The sequence below is a fragment of the Pinus tabuliformis genome, chromosome 8 (assembly GCF_031772625.1).
Source record: "Pinus tabuliformis cultivar Carrire ecotype Pingquan chromosome 8, CPIR1, whole genome shotgun sequence".
In the NCBI taxonomy this organism is placed as follows: domain Eukaryota; kingdom Viridiplantae; phylum Streptophyta; class Pinopsida; order Pinales; family Pinaceae; genus Pinus; species Pinus tabuliformis.
Genome location: NC_142294.1, coordinates 899,559,207 through 899,579,749, shown reverse-complemented (window position 1 = coordinate 899,579,749; position 20,543 = coordinate 899,559,207). Strand labels below are relative to the sequence as shown.

Genomic DNA, 20,543 nt, shown 5'->3' with positions numbered 1-20,543 from the left:
CTTTAAATTTTTTTTCTCAATTTACATGAATGATTTTTCAAACCACCACACGTATTTTATCTAAAATATATTTAACATTTAGGTATGTTATGGGCGTTATATGAATAAGGCTTCAAACCACCACACATATTTTATCTAAAATATATTTAACCTTTAGGTTATATGTTAGGCGTGCTATTTGAAGGTTTTGTATGTCATAGTTGCGTCTTAGGCCTCTAAATTTAGCTTCAATATCATTATGAGGATTTTTGTACCATGTATGGCACATTGGGCCTTAACCATGGTCAAGGAAGCATCATAGGGTGTTTGGTTCATATTTGAATCTTCCCATGATCAATCTTCTTGAAAAAGTATTTGAATTCCCACACAAGACATCTCTATGGAATATTTGGCCTCTATGGGGGATCTTTGTCTCCATTGGTATGGTTTACATGATAAGAATGGGTCTTGGGGAATGTACTATCTCAAGGGGAGGAGAAAATAGGGCCTTAGGCCCCAAATAAAGCTTCTATAGTTCAAGGAGCATGAAGTAACCCTCAAACAACCACATAGATACTCTCTAAGGGATATTCAGATTTCAACTTGGATATGGGAGTCATGACATGTTACTCTTTTTCCGAAGAAAAAGACAAAACTTTTCATTAGCATAATAAAAAGTTTTACATTCTGTTTGGATCACTGATCATAATAGATGGCTCGGCTGGAGCTGTTCCAGACTGTCTGCAGGCATTTTGAACATCAAAAACAAAATCAGGACTCAGCCTTGTAATGATTGTCTGTCACGTTCCCTCTTCCGGAGGTTATATACATACCATTTTGGTGCACGACTTGGGGTCTCCTTCTGAGAAGGAAAACAACCCCATACATCAAGCTGTCATATTAACTTTATCATCTGTGGAAATATAAAGAGTTTTTTAAATACTGTTTTTTGTTGACCGGACCAAAATTACAAAAATATATGAGTACAGAGTCTGTAAAAGCTATAAATATTTTAAAGAAGGAGAGGGATCCCCGCTCATTGAGGAGGTGCAAAAGGGGGCTGATGTGATATGTTTTGCTGCCCCTGGAAGTATTCCTCTATTGACCAGCCGCCCAAAACCTGTTGTAAACCAGCTTTAGAAAGCTGATCTGCTTCTTCATTTTTCTCCCTGTAGATATGACAGATATGAAAACTGTTAAAAGAGGACTTTAATAACAAAATTTCTTCTAACAGTGGCTTTAAAATCTGATTTTGACAAGACGCATTTCCATTGACCCATTTGATGACATTTTGAGAATCGCCAAAGATTTGAATAGTGAAAATGTTCCTCTGAAGGAGCCAGCAAAGCAAAAGATGTAAAGCAGACAACTCGGCATAGTTGTTTGACTCAGAACCTAATACAACAAAAGCTTTTAGATAATGATCAGAAGATATATGAATGCTTATCCCAGCGCCAGCCCTGTTATTCTGGGGAGCTCCATCAAAAAAGGCCCAAGGAGTGCCTTCCTTGATAATAAGAGGCTTGTCACGGTTTGGGGGATTTTTCGCTTCAGGGGCCGGAATAGCAGAGTATATGGCTGCGCAGTTAGAAGCAATAACAGATGAGGGGATGATATTATCTTGGAATATACATTTGTTTCTCGCAAGCCATACGCCCCAGAAGAAAATGAGAGGTAGGTTTCTCAAATTTCCATCCGGGTGATTCTGCCACCATTTTCTCCATGTAGCTTCCAAAGGTTCTGTCCCCCACTGAGCTTTAACATTAAGCAGTACAGGAAGCTCTTCCCAAATCTTTAAAGAAACTGTGCAAGATGTAAAAAGATGTCTAATAGTTTCCTCATCTGATTTACATAAAGGGCATCTTCCTGGACCAACAAGGTATCTAGCTTGTAGCCTGTCCCAGGTTGGGATTTTTCCTTTTAGCAGACACCAAAGGAATATCCTGGCCTTTGCTGGACTTGTAAGCTTCCAAATGCTTTTAGACCACCACTCGGGGATATCCCATCCTTTCTGTTTCATTAAGAAGGAGTATCCATCTTTGGGATAGTATTCTCCCGTTTTCCCCAGAGCCCAGATCAGCTTATCAGGTTCGTTTTTGAGTCTGACATGTGTACGGTGGAGTTCTTGGATGAATGAGGCCCATTCATTCTTCCATCTGATATTTAAACCTAATTCTTCATCATTTTTCCATGCTTGACCCCATAAGGTGGAGTGGCCTGCTTTCTCCACCTGATTTAGAGTGAGTATTCCTTTACTGTCAAGGTGTCTGAGGAGACCTGGAGACAGAGCAAAAGCTTCATTGCAACCCACCCAAGGGTCCTTGCCGATTCTGATGTGACTACCATCTCCCACTTTCCAAGCTAGGCCTTGTTCTACCACAGAGAAGGCTTCCAGCGTAGCCTTCCAAATGACTGATATATTCTTCTGTTTCTTTTCCTGACTCCGGATCCAATCTTCTAAAGGGACTGGGTCTATATACTTTCTTTTAACCACCTTTGTCCAGAGATTCTCCATCGATATTAACCTCCACCCAGACTTTGCTGCCAGAGACAAACTGAACTCGGGGAGTCTTTTTATTCCCCATCCACCCCATTCTTTAGGTCTTGCAATCTTATCCCATGCCACCTAGGGAAGAACCGATGATTCCTTTGCTGAGCCTGCCCATAAGAATCTACTGCATATCTTCCTGATTTTCTCCATCACTCCTTTGGGAACCCAGGTTAGAGCAGCCCAGTAAACTGGGATGGCTAACAAGACTGATTTGAGGAGTGTTAATCTGCCTGCTCTGGAAATCCACCTGAAACTCCAATGATTTATTCTGGCTTCTATTTTTGCTATGAGCCAATTCCAATCCTCTTTCTTGTAAGCTACTGGCTTTAACCAGAACCCCAAGTATTTAAAGGGAGTGTCCAGAGGCTGAAGAGGAAAAGTAAAAACATTGGTCATTCTATCTCTTTCTCTTCTGTCAAGTTCTGCTGCACAAATTTGTGACTTTCTAGTGTTTATCTGCATTCCAGTGGCTTTCAGAAAGAGATCAAAAATGCTTTTATACTCCTTAATTTCGTTAGATGAACCATTTGTAAAAATCAGAATGTCATCAACAAAAAGCAAATGAGTGATAAAGAGGTTAATTGCTACCTCGATACCTTTTACCTTCCCTTCTCTTCTGGCTTTGTGGATCAATCTGCTCAGACCTTCTGCCACTAACAAGAACAGGAGCGGCGATAAAGGGCAACCCTGCCTAAGACCTCTTTGGCTGCTGAAAAAAGGGGAAGCTGAGCCATTGATCAGAACTGCAAAAATGACATTTGTAATGCATCCCATAATCCAGCTGGTGAAAGAGTAGTTGAAACCCAGATGAGTCAGCAGCATCCGAAGATAAAGCTAGCTGATGCGATCATAGGCTTTGGATAAATCTATTTTTAAGACCGCACCCTTCATTTTCTTTTGTCTGACACTGTGAATAACCTCCTGTGCTACCCTTATGGCTTCAAGAATTTTCCTTCCATCTAGAAACCCAAATTGTTCCATTGAGATGTTCCTAGACAATATAGGAAATATTCGGGTAGCAATCACCTTTGCTATGATTTTATAAATACAGTTGCACAGGGAAATCGGCCTAAAATCTTCAAAATTCTCCGGGTCATCTTTCTTTGGAATGAGGGCTATAAAGGTAGAATTAAAAGGCCTGAAGACCTCTCCCTTCTGTCTTGATTCTTCTATAACATCGGTGATTTCAGAACCTATGAGGTCAAAGAAAAAAAGGAAGAGTTCAATAGTCCACCCATCAGGGCCAGGACTCTTGTCTTTTGCCATAATTTTCATCGCTGCTTCAATCTCCTCCTTGGTAACAGGTATAGAAAGCTCATCTGCTTCTTCCTCCTCTACAAACCTCGGAAAACATTGAGCTGTCCTAAGGACTTCAGCTATGGTGGCCTCCCCTGGATCAGAGAAGATTCTCTCAAAATGTCTCTTTCCTAAGCTCGAAAGATCTGCAAATGTGCTGACCTCCCTTCCTTCTTCATCTTTGAGGCTCCAAATGGTGTTTACTGATTTTCTTCCTTTTGCATAGTTATGAAAAAAACTAGTATTTTCATCACCTGATTTTAACCATATTGCCCGGCTCTTGATCCTCCATTCTTCCTCCTTTTCTAAAAGAATTTTATTTTGAAGCTTCTCCAGGTGTAGAATTCTATCTTTTAATGCCTGCGACTGATAACCATCCTCCTCAGTGCTCTCCAACAGCTTCAATTCCTCCCTGATTTTAGATAGATCTTCATTTTGTTTCAACTTCCTGTCTTTTGCCCACGATATGGTTGCTTTTTTTAGTCTCTTAAGGTTCTCCATGAACAGAAAACCTTTATCCTCTCTTACATTATTACCCGGGTGAATCCATGTATCTTTAAGAAGAGTACTAAAGGAAGGATCTTGAAGCCAGGAAGGGTTGAATTTAAAGGGGGCCGGAGGCTTAGGAGGTGGGAAAGCTATATCCAGAAAGATTGGAAAATGATCAGAATTACCAATTTCCTCCACCCACTGTCTAAAAATAAGAGCTTTTGATATGATAGCCTCAGAAAGAAGAAAACGGTCTAGTCTCTTGGCAATCCGATCCTCCCCTACTCTTCTATTCCTCCAAGTAGGCTTAAGCTTTACCGGAGAGGGATCTGTGAGATTATTGTCCTCAAGGAAATTATGAAAGAAATCCGACAAGGGATCCTCCCTGGCTGAAGGTCCCCATGCCTCAGCTCTTCCAATAGAAAAGTTTAGGTCTCCTCCCACAATCAACATGGAAGACTTCATTAGAGATTTTGCCATCAGATCTACCCAGAACGATTCTCTTCCTTGGCATGGACCATAGATGTTCACAATGGAAAAGGGGAGGGAAAAAACAGGTGTGAGGACCTCCATACCCAGAACTTGCTTCGTCCCCCACTGATTGATGACTTTAATTCTTCCTTCTTTGTATCCAATTGCAAGACCCCCGGAGTGGCCAGATGAGTCAATGGTAGTAAAAACCCATCCCGGTAAGAAGGTTTTTAACATAGCTTCCACCTCAGTACCTTTCCCCAGAGTTTCTTGAAGAAAAACAATGTCTGCTTTTGAGTTTAGAATCCAGTCTCGCAAGGCCAATTTTTTAGGTTTATTGGCCAAACCTCTACAGTTCCAGGATGACAAAATCATTTGATAACCTGGTCAGGGGTCTGCACAGCTCTAAGAACCCCAAGAATTGAGTATTGTTTTCCATCGGCCACGTCAAGCTTAGCTTTCAACTTTGCCTTTGAAAGGTCTGATTTCCTACCTCTCTTATTCTTAGCTGAGCTATGGCTAAGAGACTGTCCTAAACCCCCAGCAGCTACAGGCAAGCCAGATTTCCCCCCCATGGATCTTAGGTTATATGGACAAGGGTTATGGATTAATGGGGTAGCAAGAGGAGGCCACTTCTCTTCACTATTCAAATCAAGAGACGGTAATGCATCCGAAATAGAGTCAATATCAGACATGATTTTTGGAGTTTCAACCTTTTCATTATGGCTCAAGTTATGTAAGGGAAAATTAGAAGGTGAATTTTGCAAAGAATTCGAAATATGCTCAGGATTTTGAAGAGATATGGAAGGAGAGCCTGAGCACATACCCTTATCCTGATCGCTGTTGGGTAGGAGTTCTGCCGCTGCATCCTTGGCGTTCTCCTCCACTGCTACCGCCGACGGAAAATCATTTTTCCGGGTCGCCTCATGGAGCTGGGGTTCTTCCACCGCTGACTCTTTCAGGTTTTCCTCAATCTCCATTTCTTCCACTACCTGGCTCGCATTTCCTGCTCTCTCCTGAGGAGGAGGAACCCGATTGAATGCAAGTTCTCTAGTAACAGGGGTCCTTCGGAATCTTCTCCTTCTTCTGAACAGAGGGCAGTCCTTGGCAAGGTGCCCATACTCATGGCAACTATGACACCGAAAAGGCAAGTGTTCGTAGTTGAGGAGCTGCTCGAAAACGTATTCTTTGTACTGTAAATTGATCTTTTGTGGAAGGCCACCGCTCGAGTTGAGACTCACCAGAATGCGGGCCATTGCCCTGTTCTTCGTCTTCAGAAAGGAAATATCGGCCTCCAGGAAAGAGCCCAATCTATTACCGATAGCTTTGAACACAACTTCAGTCCATAAGAACGACGGAAGGCCCGGGGCCCTCACCCATACTGGAAATTCGTCTGTTCTCTCTTTGAGAGCATCGAAGAGGGGGCTCCAATTCTTCATCAGGACCGGTATATTCCCTATGCTCCAATTCTGCTCCAAAACCCATTCTGCATCCTTCTTATCCTCGAAGTGAAACATAAACCAGCCTTTGGCTAAACATTGGGCCTCAAACCGAAGAGGACTATCCGAAATGAAAACTTGTTCCCCCCAAGCTTGTATAAATGCTGACGAGAACTTCTTTCCTCTTGCCCTTCCAACAAGGGTGCTTTCAGCAACTTCTAATGATTCTTCAATGGATATTTCCATGCCTAAGACTAAATTCCCTACTAATTCCCGAGAACCTATCGGCCCTTGGGGTTTTCGTTTCTCACCTTTCTTCCTTGAGTCTTCAGCTGGTACCCTGGTTACCCGGACATCGCCCGTCCATTTTGGACCCTCCTGGACTGAATCCGCTGGTAAATCTACCTCTGGCTGTGACTGAACAGGGGCCGAGAAGATATGGCCTAGGCTCCCGGAAGAAAGAGGACCATGTGTCGTATCATTGAAACCTCCCGTCTCTCCCGCGGAGTTGTCAAGATGACCCACGAAACCATCACCTGGGAGAATTTTTTGAGAGAGGGGCGACCTTCGGCAACGAAACCCTGGATAGCGGAGAAACCCCACCAGAAACCCTTCCAATACCAAGACCCGAGGAAAGCCCCAAATTTGTTGTATCCTCAAAACCATTCAAGGAGAATTGCCGGAAAGACCCTAGGTTGTCCTTGTTATCAGAAAAAATTGCACCTGTTGACGACCCATCCGCCACAGCTTCCCTATCCGGCGGCTTGTATGAGACCTGGTGACGAGGATTGATGATTTCTCTGCTCGAGCCACTGCCTTGGATTAAAAATGATGGTTTTACCTCCTGTGAGAAGACCGCCTGTCTCGAAAGCTCATAAGCTCCAAAAAACTGCTCAACATTTTGAACTGTGGGATCCTTACCCCACATAGAAAGGATATCCTCCAGTTCCGGGTCCAAGTCCACCAACTCACTCGGATTAACCATGGTTTAGAGGTGCGTTCGAGGAAAACGACAGCAAGCAGACAAGGATGATGATCGCCTACACCCGAGAAACTAGGAAACGGGAAAAAACGGGGTCCTGCAGTTTAATCTTTAAGTAATTCCTTCACAGTAAAAAAAGCAAGACTGCCACCTCCAACTGCCAGTCATCTGTGGAAAGTCCCCTACGCCTGCACATGTACGCGAGCGAAGTTCCACCTGCATAAACTTACCCGTGACCCGAGCGGGGTTCCACCTGATACCCTAGCCTCCAAACCCTAGCCATCGCTCCTCCCCAACTGTGGAACGCATCTCATGACATGTTACTCTACCTAAAGAGCCACAAGAATTGTTAGTATGTATGGTTTTCTAATAATAGTTTATGCACATTCTAAAAATGTGAATGTGCTATTAGATTTTGTGCACATTTTTGTAATGCATGTATCTTTAGAATTATTTATAAAATAATATGGCTTTAGAGTAATTTAGATTTATATTAATTAACCAAGTTTAAATGAACATACATTTAATTCAAATTAATAAAATCATTTTCTTTATGAATCTAGTGAAATAATCAACAATCATATGTAACAACACCACAAAAACCCCACAACAAATAGTGTGTTGTCTCTCTAAGAATATGTGAGGAACAACTTCCTACTAAGCCTTAAAACCCTTCTATATGAGTAACTCTCTTTTTTTTCCCACCTTCTAAAGGGAGTATAAAACTATTATATAAAAATTATACTCTATATTGTATAAAATTGTTATAATTTTAACATTATAGTTCATATATATATATATATATATATATATATATATATATATATATAGATATATATATAATTTTTTCTATTTATGACAAGGATATTGAGTATGTTAATATGTGTTGTGGTTAATCATTTTAATAGCAACTTTTATGTCGGTTTAGTATTGATTGTATAAAAGTGTTATAATTTTAGTATTATAGATGGATTCATGGACCCCTTTAAGTTGTTTGTTGAATCAATCTACCTAAATTTTAACATTGCAGATGAAGGTCTCTAAATTTTGTCACTGGAAACGGACTTAGAGACCCCTTTGTCTCTAAATTTAACATTCCATATGGATCCAAAGAAGTGGGTCTCTGAATCCATCTATAGTGTTAAACTTTAGAGACAAAAGGGTATTCATAATTTTAACACTGTATATGGATTCAAAGATGCCTTTGTCTCTAAATTTTAATACTGCAGATGGATTCACAGACCCCTGTAGTGAAATGTAACACTTTAGTATCAAAAGTGCAATTTTCCATTTCCAAAGTGACACAAATAAAAATTACTATCATAAATGACTAATTCATATCCTTCTTGTACTTATTATTTGGTCATATTTTTATTCTTGGGTTATAATAGCCATTTACGTTAATCATTATCAATTTTGTCACTTATTATCTAGTCATATATTTTAATCCTAGATTAAATTAGTCATTTAAGTTAGTCACTTTTAGTTTAGTCAGTTATTGTTTAGTCATATATTTTATCCCTAGACTAAATTAGTCATTTCAGTTAGTAATTTTTAGTTCGGTCACTTAAAATGGCTCAAAATTAGTAGGAATTCACTTGAAATAATTGTGGTGACTAACTTTTTTAGTCACCTAGTCACTAATTTCATCATTTTTTACTTGTGTAATGTTTTCTGAAGTAAAGAAACCTATTATATTTTTTTAACATCACACATAATTCAAATCACTAATTCATGTTTAACAACCATGCAACTAATTCATATTTAAATGTTTTCTTTACTGGAAACAAATTCAGTAACCACCATAACCGATACCCAAAATTCAATTCAAGCAACTTGTTTCATTCAATATCCTCGCACGGAACTAACCCCAAGGTCAATCTAGGAATCAAAAATCAATCCTATCAATGCTAATAAACTCAGATCATTCACATAGATATCTAATTTAATGAGTTTAGTCGAAAGTAATTGAGGAATAAAATAAATGGCTTACAGTTCTTGCATAATGTTATGAAAATTCAAGTATGTCGAACATTAGCTACAGATACTTCTTATTGGAACTTCTGACCCAAACACAACAAAGTGTTTCATTCAGGTTAGAGATAGACAATGAAGTATTTCATTTAGATTAGAGACTTCAATCCAAAAACTATATAAAACTCATTCTTCTGAAATCTGATTTGAATTGGGACATGGTCATTCAGATTGAGACAATGCTCGATATCAAGAGAAACCTCAGATTCAAGTAATTACTATGGAAATGATTTCACAAACTTAAGTAATTTAGAATGGGAACCTACTCCTTTAATAACCAATCACCAACTTAAAAAAAACACCTAGATCTACAGAATATTTTAAATGTTATTCGATCACACTCCTAAGTACCAAATATCTGAAAATTAAAACAAAGATCCTAAGTATAATTTTTCTAATGGTAATCCGAATACACACTTTCTATCTAACTGAAATCGATTACAGAACTTGGCTGAGGTCGATGGTGGGCCCTTACCACGACTTGAGACAAGCTAATTTACCTAAATAATTTCACAAATTATAAACACATAAATTCATAAGTATAAAAGCCAATATCACTTATATATTAAAGTCTTCAATAAAGCATGAACATAGTAGTTCCAAAATAAAATTAAAATAGTGTCATATAATGTTTACATTCACAATATTATTTCTTCATATGGCTAACCCCTAACACTAATTGTTGGCCTTCTTAAGGAATTCATGGCCTAGAGATAGTTACAAATAAATAACTCAGAAAAGTAATGCAGGTATGATCTGTGCTTAATTAAGCTAAGCCAGATTACAAAGATCACTCTCTCACTTTATCATATTTGCAATGATCCAACTGTAGCACTATATTTAGGCTGAATAGTTTATCACCATGACCATAAATAGAAGAAGTTTCCCTGAAGATATCCATCAGTTAACTGGTGCCAATTCTGGAATAAAGTACCGAATAGAGTACATAATTAAATACTGAATGGTCGATTGATACATTTTTGAGCTAGATGTTGAGTCACTGGTGACATGTCAATGCATTCAAGTTTCCATCCTTATATTTAGGAATACTAGAAATAAATCAGTCAATAGTGAGTCAAGAAGTATAAATTTGTTTAACATCTACTTAAACTAACCAAAGATATGTAAAAATAAACCTAACTGTGTCTCTTACCTCCATTTATAAACTAGAGTAGTTTAGCCAGTATGGAATGGTTTCTAGGTGTCAAAAGGAGAAAGATAGAGTAAGTTATAATGGAAATAGTAGGATAAGGATTAAAAAAGGGTGAAAAAAGTAGGGCCCAACACCATTGTAGCTCAATGTTTCTTTTTGAACCTTTATTTAATTTCGTTCATGCATAAATTTTGATTAGTGGTATTAGAGAAGTTTTCTCTTTCTCTTCTATTTTTTGTGCATGACCCCAAGGAGTTCAGGGTAAAAGAAGTTAGGGCTTGAACAAGTTGAACCTTTGCAAGACTGGCCACACTGACCCCGATGACCTCCCATGGTGGAAGTAAAGAAAGACAAGGGAGCAGGAGATCCTTTCAAAATATTGCTCGAAGAAGCCCTCTAATGACAAAGGAATGGGATGATGGAAAACTTTTCCTAGATCCTTCAGTGGATGCCCAGAGGTGACACATCATCATCCAAAAACCACCCTAGAGGTGCCACTCCCTTTAAGGTAAAAGTCAACTTTGACATTCCCCTATTTCAAGGCCAGATAGATGCAAATGTTGTAAATAAATGGTTAAATTTGTTAGAAGAATACTTTTTGGTTCATGATTTTTCCAATTGGGATAATATTACTTTTGCACTCCTCAAAACCACTCCCCACGTCAAGGACCAGTGAATGAGAGGGAAACCTCACTATTTTCAGCTGCACGCACTTGGAATTATTTCCAAAATTCCATCAAGGGATAGTATTATCCTGTCCAGACCTATGAAGAAAAGTATGTAAAATAGACCACACTATAGTAGGGAAGGGACCAAGACATGTCGAAGTTCACAATTATTTTTCATAAGCTTCACACGAAGTTCGGTACCAAGGATTCTAAGCAGAATATAGTATTCAAGTACCATGGCCTTCTACACAAATACATATAGGATGAGATGGGGTTCCTAGACATGTCCTCTCTTGTAATTTTCTATTGGCAGACTATCAAGATCAAGTGAAATTTAAACAGAAGAAGTGAGACTTTCGATATGTGACTATGAAGTAAGGGAAATGCACCCCAAACTACAAAACATAGGAAAAATCCAAAGTAGAGTGACCAAGGACAACCCTCCAAAGCTCCAAGCAAAGAATAACACCATGAAGTCAAATAAGGATACAAGAAGGTGGTGTGAGTTCCATAAGTGACCCACTCACAACACAAGTGAGTGTCGAGCCAAATAGTCATTGGTGGCCGAGATGAAGGCTTCAGAGTCAGTTGCATGTTCCAACTCTAATTTAGAACTTGACAAGGGGAATGACAAAGGGAAGCAAATTATCATTGCATAGCCCAACACCACCATTACCATAGCCAAGATACAAAATATTGAGCTAGAAGATCTAGAGGAAGGGGAATGTCTCTTCCACTCATAAATGTTGGTGAAGGGGTATTTGCTACAGCTGATTGTTGACAGAAGGGGCCACAAGAACCCCATTTGAGAAAATGTTTCTAAGTGGTTGGTCTTACCAACCACACCGCACCCATAACCACATACTATCGTGTGGCTCCACTAAGAATGAAATCTTCGCATCAGCTAGCAATGTCATCTTCCCCACAACATCAAACCCTTCACAGATGAGGTACTGTGTGACGTTGCTTGTCTTGAATTTTGTGATGTATTATTAATCCAACCATACTTGTGGAAGCATCATGTTGTGTATGAGTTGAGGCCTCGCACTGTTGTTATTACTTTGGGAAGTAAGTTATATACGATACCAAAGGTAGCCCCACCTACTTCCATCTCTTTGATATTTTCTTAGCAGTGCAGTAAGATCATCTCCGAGACCAATAATTTTTCTTTTCTATTTTATTCATTCTAAAAGCAATGGGAAGATTGAGGTCACATCCATGGCCCCTGTGAAGGGTTCCATCACACAACAGAAGTATGTGGATAATATCGTGGAAGAATATAGGGACATCTTCTCCTCTCCCACAAGGGTACCTTCACACTACTAGGAAATGCGTTCGATCATTCTAAATCCAATAGTAGCTCTACCCATTAGGCTAATATACTACCCCTCTATTCTAGAAAATGAACTACCCCAAGAGCTGTTGCTGAAAGGGCACATTTGACCAAGTTCCTTACCTTGTCAGAGCCTGATTTTACTTGTACAGAAGAAGGATGGGAGCTAGAGAATCCACATTAATTATTAGGCACTAAATAAAATCACTGTCAAGAATAGGTATCCAATCTCATGGATTGATTACCTTCTTAACTAGCTCAAATGGGCCAAGTTATTGGTTATGATTTGGGCTAACCTAGGTTTGATTTATACCACGCACCAACAAAACCCTCAATCAATGGCCCTTTCAGAAATGACTTACAAGAAGATCACAGTCTCATCGGAAGTGACTATGGGAGGTTGCAGAACCAGGTTTCTGCAGCCTTGAAGGATGATGCGATGTGGTGTTTTTATGTTTTCTTACACTTAATATTCATAAATCACTTCATCGCATTTATTTAATCACATAACCATATCATATAAACCCATAATCATCACTACATTCTAATAAAATGAAACTATAATAAATTGCTACTCTACAATAGATAATAAGAAAACATACACATGAAGACACCAATTTTACCATGGTTCATCCCAATGTGGGACTATGTCCATAAGAACTGTTTCTTATAATAATGAATCTTATACAACAAATAGTTCTTGACCTATGCACTAAGCTACAGGTCATGTGCACACTCAACTGTAGACTCAGGCCTCTTCACAATCAATTGCAGAGCCTCAACTTCTTTTCCAAACCACAGATCACAAGAATACAACTATTCAATTCAATATGTGATGTCCTCTTCTTTATTATTGATCCATATATATACTATTCCATTGACGGATATGTCATCAAAATACCATGGACCATATACCATGGACTCCATAAAACAATCTATGATGGTATGAAAACCATTCAAATTTTACAACATTACATGTTTTTTACAAAAAAGAGGGGCTTTGACCCACTTTGACACCCTTATACCACATGGTATACTCAAACTGCTTCGCTATGCAGTCCACTTGGCACTTCACTTCTCTACTGTACGGTCCACTTCGCGCTCCGCTGCTCTCCACTACACACTCCACTCCTCAAAATGCGGAGTCTTTACCAAAATTTAGACCAAGTTGGGTTGTGACCAACAGGCCCCCAACACTCACATGTGACTCATCCCGATTTAGTCAGCTGCTTTGCCTCTGATTTTTACTACAATACTATTGCAAGTATTGTTGAACTTTTGCAGAGTCTCTGTGAACTACTTTTCTTCATTGCACACTTCTTCCAACAGTTCTTATGTCACATGTTTTGCAACCTTATGTACCATCACTGTCTCCCTCTGTTAAATCTCGTGAAGCTTCTCATCTACTACTTGCGATAGTTGTAGAGCCTCATCTTTCCATGGCTGAGACCTCTCTGTTAAAACCTATTCTTCCTTCTTCAATTTCTCAATATTCTTCTGGAGGACCTTTCCCTTATTTATTTTGGCGAGCTTATACGAGACTGGTAAAGTCTTCACAAATGACTGAATCTCTTCCCACTGTTGTTGCTTCTACTAAATCTCTTCCCATAGTTTCTATATATTTGGATCTTCCTGCAAGAAAGTCCAAATTTGTAAACTCCTGTCTAACAGTTTTCCACATTCTACCACTCCTACAGAGATGCTAGCCATTGCAGTCCTCATGTCAGTCTCCCTCTACTCTCTTACTTCTTGTGGCATAGTTGGCTGCAGCTTCATTTGCAGCTCACTGATCTGCATTTCGTATTTGAATTACAAATCTGTAATCTTCTACTTGTATCCTTTCACTGCAAGGTCGAGCTTCACGACCTTGTCCTCCGCTGATTCTTCTTCATGGATACCAAGGTTCAAAATCTCTTTACATGTTGCTTCAATTACCTCCTTGATCTTTTGTTGTTGTTGAGTTGCTTGATCCTTGTCCTGGATCACTTGGTCGAGCTTCTGTAGAAGTGAAGCTCTCTCTTTCTCTACCTGAATATTCAGTTGTGAGGTATGTTGTTCACCTAGCTTCAGCTCTTCTATTATCGCCATGTGAAACTTGTGTAGTATTTGTAATGGTATTGTTGTGATGTTCATATTGACATGCTTCCACCCTTTTGATTGTTGTTGTACCTCGGTGGAGTCAAACTATAGTTCTCGGCTTGTATCAGCACTAACGTCGTTGCAAGTGTAGGCTCTATTTTCCTTTCTTCTCCATTCCTCTCCACTGTCTATGTGGGTTGTCTATCTATCTGTGCCAAAATTTTAAGTTCTGTGATCCGCTCCTGCACACTTGTGAGAAGTGCACCATAATGATCTTCCCACTTACTCCATGACTCTATTGTCACCTCCTAAATTCTATCCCAAATCTTCTTTAGGTCCCCATCAGTAAGAACCGTTGGTGTGATTTCCTTCACCTTATCTTCCTTCTGCTTCTTCTTGATCTCCATGGAAGCTTCACCTTGTGCCTTCATCTTTTCTATGACAGCTTGTTCCATTTCTTTCTTTTCATGCTCCTTATTCTTCTCATCTCCTTCATGAGGATCTTGGTGACCCACATCATGTTGCTCCTCTTCCTATGATTCCTTCTCATCCTTAACATTTTCCTTTCTACTATCTTCACCATGCTGTGAGGTGTCCTCTTATGTTGCACTATCTTCTGCCTCTACCTCTTCCTCCAGTTGTACTAGTGTGAGGAGATCGTCTTCTGTGACTAGGTATGGTAGGGGATGCCATTTCTTCTTTGTGTCCCTGTGAGTCTATATATACACTTTGTGAAAATCATCCTTGAACTTCGCAACAATGTTATACTGCTCGTATAGGCTCGATGATAGGCGAGGGTGCTAGTTTACTAGCATATGATAGTATAACATGAAAAACATCCTATTCTCCATAGCTCGCAATGGTTGAGTGGCATGCCACAACGAGTCATACCGCACAACTTCACAAACATATGAATCTACAGGAAGGAAGTGTAAATCCTCTGGTTCTCTCCATGCCATCATTTCTATAATCAAAATTAACCAAGCATAATGAAATGTTGTACCCATTTCCTAGAACTCGCGGTAGTCATCCATAAATTCTTTGCAAATGTATTTAGCCCGGTTATACTAAACCGCATTGGTGCACTACGCAGCTAATGAGACCACCCCTGTAGGGACTTCATTAGCCTGACACTTTATCATGATCTACCCATCCAATATGTGTATCATGAAGTGAACTACTTGATAGCTGATTGAATTTATATCATATCCCCTCTTTCCTTTTGTTAGACCAAACTTTTTAGTCATGCTCTCGACTATGGCACAGTTCTGATCTGTTCCAAAATTCTTCCACGGGGTTTTGCCCCTGGTATGGCAGTCTGGTGATTCTCCATATCAACATGGGGTGTATAAGGATCTTATTTCCTGTCCATAAGCATCCATCGTGAACTAACACGAGCAACTATCGAACACAAGCTGTGCTCCTCGGATTTCTGCTGAAGTGCGGCACATTCAACATGTTCATCAATCCTGACTGCGCCAATCCATTTTCCCATTGTTGCGGCTCTAACCTCGTTACACCACTCTTTGGATAGTTTACTTGTTTCAAATATCAGTCTGGTGTGAACTATGGGTATTTCTTCTTGTCGTTGAAGTTGTAGTCTGTGAACTTCAGCTGCGATATTTTCCCAAGTAATTTCCCTGTAAATGGTACTTCCTTTGGCAATAGGGGTGTGAAGGTGGAAAACTTTGCATCCTTCGAGTCTTTCACTGGTTTTGAATTTTGTTTTCTCGGTAGAATGTATGGTGGCAGAGGTGATGGAAATGTTGCACCATCTGTTTCCATCTGCTCTATGTGCTCTGCTTCTTCCTCACTATCTTTGACTTGCTCATGTTGTTGTTGAGGTTCGATAGGTTTCTTATCTTGTTTATTATTTGTTCTCCCTTCCTTGGATGGTTTCTTCTGTGGAGATCTCCATTGTTTTTGTGATGACATTGTTGCGGTTAATGGTGCTACGAGCGCACTAGCTTGCATGATTCTAGATAAGATCTTCTCACTAAAATTATGAACAATTTATTCCCAAGAAATCTCAGACGACATATGACATCAAGAATTTCTTCAACTTCTATCAACACTTAAACTGTCAATCCATCAAAGTTCCAAATCTGGGCAGGACACGACTTTTTATAACAATTTCGAGTTTCTAACCTCATCATTAGCTTATATTTTATCCAGATTCTGTTCAGATTGTGTTTATTAATTGCATATATATCCTTATCTCTTGTCGATCTGTCCTCATAAATGCAACTTTTCATGTGTTTTAATGATCATATTTTTCCGACCAATTTCGACACATCCATATTGGTAGTGAACAACCCTTCTTACATTGCATCTCCTATGTACTTTGACATAATATAGACTGTGGTCAAGTAACTTCCTACATCAAAGCTCTCTAGGCTTAGTTTATAGTCCAGTGCCCACTTTCAACTACAAGTGGCACTAATAGTTTTATCCTTTCTTCTCTACGTAGAGGCTTGAGGGGCAGGGTTGTCCCTATATAACTTCAACCTACTACCATTCACACTTCCTTGGATCAATTCTCCATTTAACTTTACTAATTGAATTGCGCCTCCATCTATGATATGCTTGATAATATTGGGCTCAACCAATGCATCTTGATTTTTCTTGGAAATTTTACAAACTTAATTTCATGCAGGAGAATAAGGTCTCCTACCTGGAAGTTCTTCTGCTTAATATGTCTATCATGCCAAGCCTTTTCTCTTGCTTTTTGTACCTGTTGATCGAATCCTGCTATAAATCAGTCTTCTTCCAAAGAAATCAACTGTGACATTCTTTCCTCCATTATATCAAGGTCTTCCATATATGTAAAAGTTGTAATCCTCAGGCTAGGCACAATATATTCCATGGGAATCACAACTTCTTTCCCATAAACTAAATTGAATGGTGTCTGACCTATCAATTTTTTACATGTGGTCCTATAAGCCCATAATACTGCTAGAATTCTAAGGTCTCAGTCATCTCTATTCACATTTCATACCTTAGTCAGTGCATTCTCCAAAATCTTATTTAATGCTTCTAGTATTCCATTATCTCAAGGGTGACAAGGGGTACTCTTTTGATGATAAACTTGGAATTCCTCGTTCAATGCTTCAATAATTTTATTCAGGAAGTGGGACCCTTTGTCACTCATTAAAATATTTGGACATCCAAATCTAGACAACATATACTCAAAAATAAACTTTGGAGCAGTATGTGCACTGCAATCCCTTACTGGTTATTCTTTGGCCCTTCGAGTCAGATAACCAGTTGCTGTAATTATGTACCTCATGCCAATCCTCTTTCCGGGTGGGTTGATGGGTCCAACGAAATCAATAACCCACTTATCAAAGCCCTGCATGTAAATTGTGCTACTAATGGCATCCCATCTCTTCTTGAAGTTTTTCTTGTTCTTTGACACATATCACATGCTCTGAAATATTATTTTACATATTTGTGTAGTGTAGGCCACCACAGTCTCGCTCTCAAAATCTTATGCACAATATCTTTTCCTGCATAGTGTCCACCAGCTGCAACACCATGAGCTTCAGCTAGAATCATATGTCTTTCATGTTCAAGAACATATCGGTGCAATATCTCATCTAATCCCATCTTATATAACTATCCTGCTATTAATGAAAATTCAGTTGCATTAACCAGTAATTATTTATTTTTTTGCGTATTATACTTTGAAGGAGCCATCCCCGTGGTAAAAAATTGAGTGATATCTACAAAATGGTCATCTCCAAATCTGATTGCAAATAACTGTGCATCAAGGAGATTATCCTCTACAGTGGTTGGTTCTTCCCCTATTTCCAATCTTGACAAATGGTTAGGTCTTGCATTCAGTCTTCCTAGTTTAACAATGATTTCAAAGTCATATTCCTGGAATAAAAGTAACCATCTTTAAATCTTTCCTCCTAAGATAGGCTTATTAACCAAATACTTCAGGTCAGAATGATCTGTAAACATTTTAAAGTGTGATCCCAAAAAATAATGTTTAAACTTCTGCAATGCATACACCATGGCCAGTCCTTCCCTTTCTGTAGTGGTGTAACTTTTTTTCTACTTTAGATAAATTTATACTTGCAAAAGCTATAGGGTGATCAATTTCTCCTACACCAGGTTGTGTCAATACTACTCCTAAACTATACAAGAGCCATCCACATGGACATGAAATTCCTTATTCCAATTAGGGAACACTAATATAGGCACAACTACCCTTTTTTTCTTTCAATATGTCGAGGCTCTTATGAAATTCTTCATTCCATTGAAAAGTTACATCATTCTTTAACAATTTCTCCATAGGCGTAGTGGTATGCATATACCCCTTGATGAATTTCCTGTAATACCTAGTATGTCCCATCGTAGTGTGAAGCTGTCTTACTGCCTTTGGTGGAGGAAAATTCACAATGATAGCAATCTTAGCAGGTCCACCTTTAGTCCTTGCTTACAAACAATGCGTCCCAACAATATGCCAAAAGGTACACAAAATATGCATTTCTTTAGGTTTAGAGAGATCTGATATTGTCTACATGTGTTGAGCATAAGTCTTAAACTTCCAATATGTTTGCTTAGCAATCCAAATACTACCTAATCATAAAAATATACCTCTAAAACTTTGTGGATATATTCCTTAAAAGTTGCAACCACCACTCTAGAAAATATAGCAGGGGAATTCTTTAATCCAAAAGGCATTACTGTGTATTAATATGAGCTCGATTCTGTAGCAAATGTGGTCTTGTGCTAATCTTCAGGTGAAATCCTCATCTGATAATAGCTTGAAAATCCATCTGTAAATGACTAAGCTTCCTGACCTCCTACATTTTCTAGCCCTTCCTCTGTGAAAGGGGTGGGGAAGGAATCATTTAAACATGTATCATTTAACTTCCTCAAATCAACATAGATCCTAATCTCTCCTTGAGTCTTGTTTTTTTGCACCACCATAGGACTCACACCTTCTAATTCTTCTACCAGTTTAATAATTCCTGCTGCTATCATCTTATCAAGCTCTATCTTTACTTTCTCCTTATACTTCAGGTTCAACCTGTAAGGTATTTGTTTCACTGGATTCGCATTAGGCTTAAGGGGAATCTTCATAACTCCTAGGTCTCCTAGTATACCCTTCATTTATGAAAACTTGGTGGAAAATAATTCCCGGTATTCATGAAGTAACTCTGTAACTTTCCTGACTATCTCTTCATCCCAATAGTCTCCTATTATTGCAAACTTAGATTCCTTCTCTAATCCTATGTTCACCTTCTTTTTCTTTAGTGGCTTTGTTATATCTGGTATCTCTAACAGAGGTCCATTTACTTTGCGGTATCCTTCTGATTCTACTATGTCGATGTTGCAAGGATCTTCTTCCTCTTTTGTAGTAAGGTTATAACATTCTAATGCATTTTCTGTCTGCACAACCCAATTAGGTTTCTTCCATGTCAGCGTGGTTACATTCTCAAAGATCTTCTTCTTAACTGTCTGAAGAGCCAAATCTATGTATGGACAATCATCCTTAAAGCTTAATGTTAATATGAAGCCATCAACCATGTCTTCCTAGTTTATCGTACCATATTGACGCTATGTTTGTAAGTACCAATTCTTAGGGATTGTCTCTAATGTATGAATGAATCCATGTACCCATTCTTGCTATGGAATCTATTTCCATGTTGTAGTGCATAGCTGGATATGCTTCCTAGGATTAATTTCACCATCATATTTTATCTCTATTTTTGTATCTATCTATCCAAACCTTATCCACATCAATCTTCGACATTCCTGCCAACCTTCTATATTCTTCTTGTGTGCACCCAACCATCTAGTAGGGGTAGCTTTCAGGGTTATATCCAAAGCTAACAACCTTTGATTTTCTAGAACCTGTTCTTCATAATCATCAAGAAAAGTATTTACATCACCCAACTCATCATAAGATGGTAGGTTACATACCTCAGATACCATACAATGAATATATTTGGTAATTCTTGCACAATGCCTTGTGGATATTTCATGCAACCTATTTTTCTAGTTTTCCAACTCTTCTTATGAGTCTAAGGTACAAGAACTATAATGCTCCCA

The 20,543-nt window shown here is 38.9% G+C and overlaps 2 protein-coding genes across 2 annotated transcripts; both read right to left on the bottom strand.

Moving 5' to 3' along the window:
- Window positions 1–1,015: 1,015 nt before the first annotated feature.
- Window positions 1,016–2,494, bottom strand: LOC149238446 (uncharacterized). Its single transcript, XM_089369564.1, has one exon. The coding sequence runs from the start codon at window positions 2,492–2,494 to the stop codon at window positions 1,016–1,018; it is 1,479 nt and encodes a 492-aa protein (XP_089225690.1).
- A 16,780-nt stretch (window positions 2,495–19,274) lies between these two features.
- On the bottom strand, window positions 19,275–19,601 carry LOC149238445 (uncharacterized). Its single transcript, XM_089369563.1, has one exon. It carries the CDS (start codon window positions 19,599–19,601, stop codon window positions 19,275–19,277), a length of 327 nt encoding a protein of 108 aa, XP_089225689.1.
- Between the last annotated feature and the right edge of the window lie 942 nt (window positions 19,602–20,543).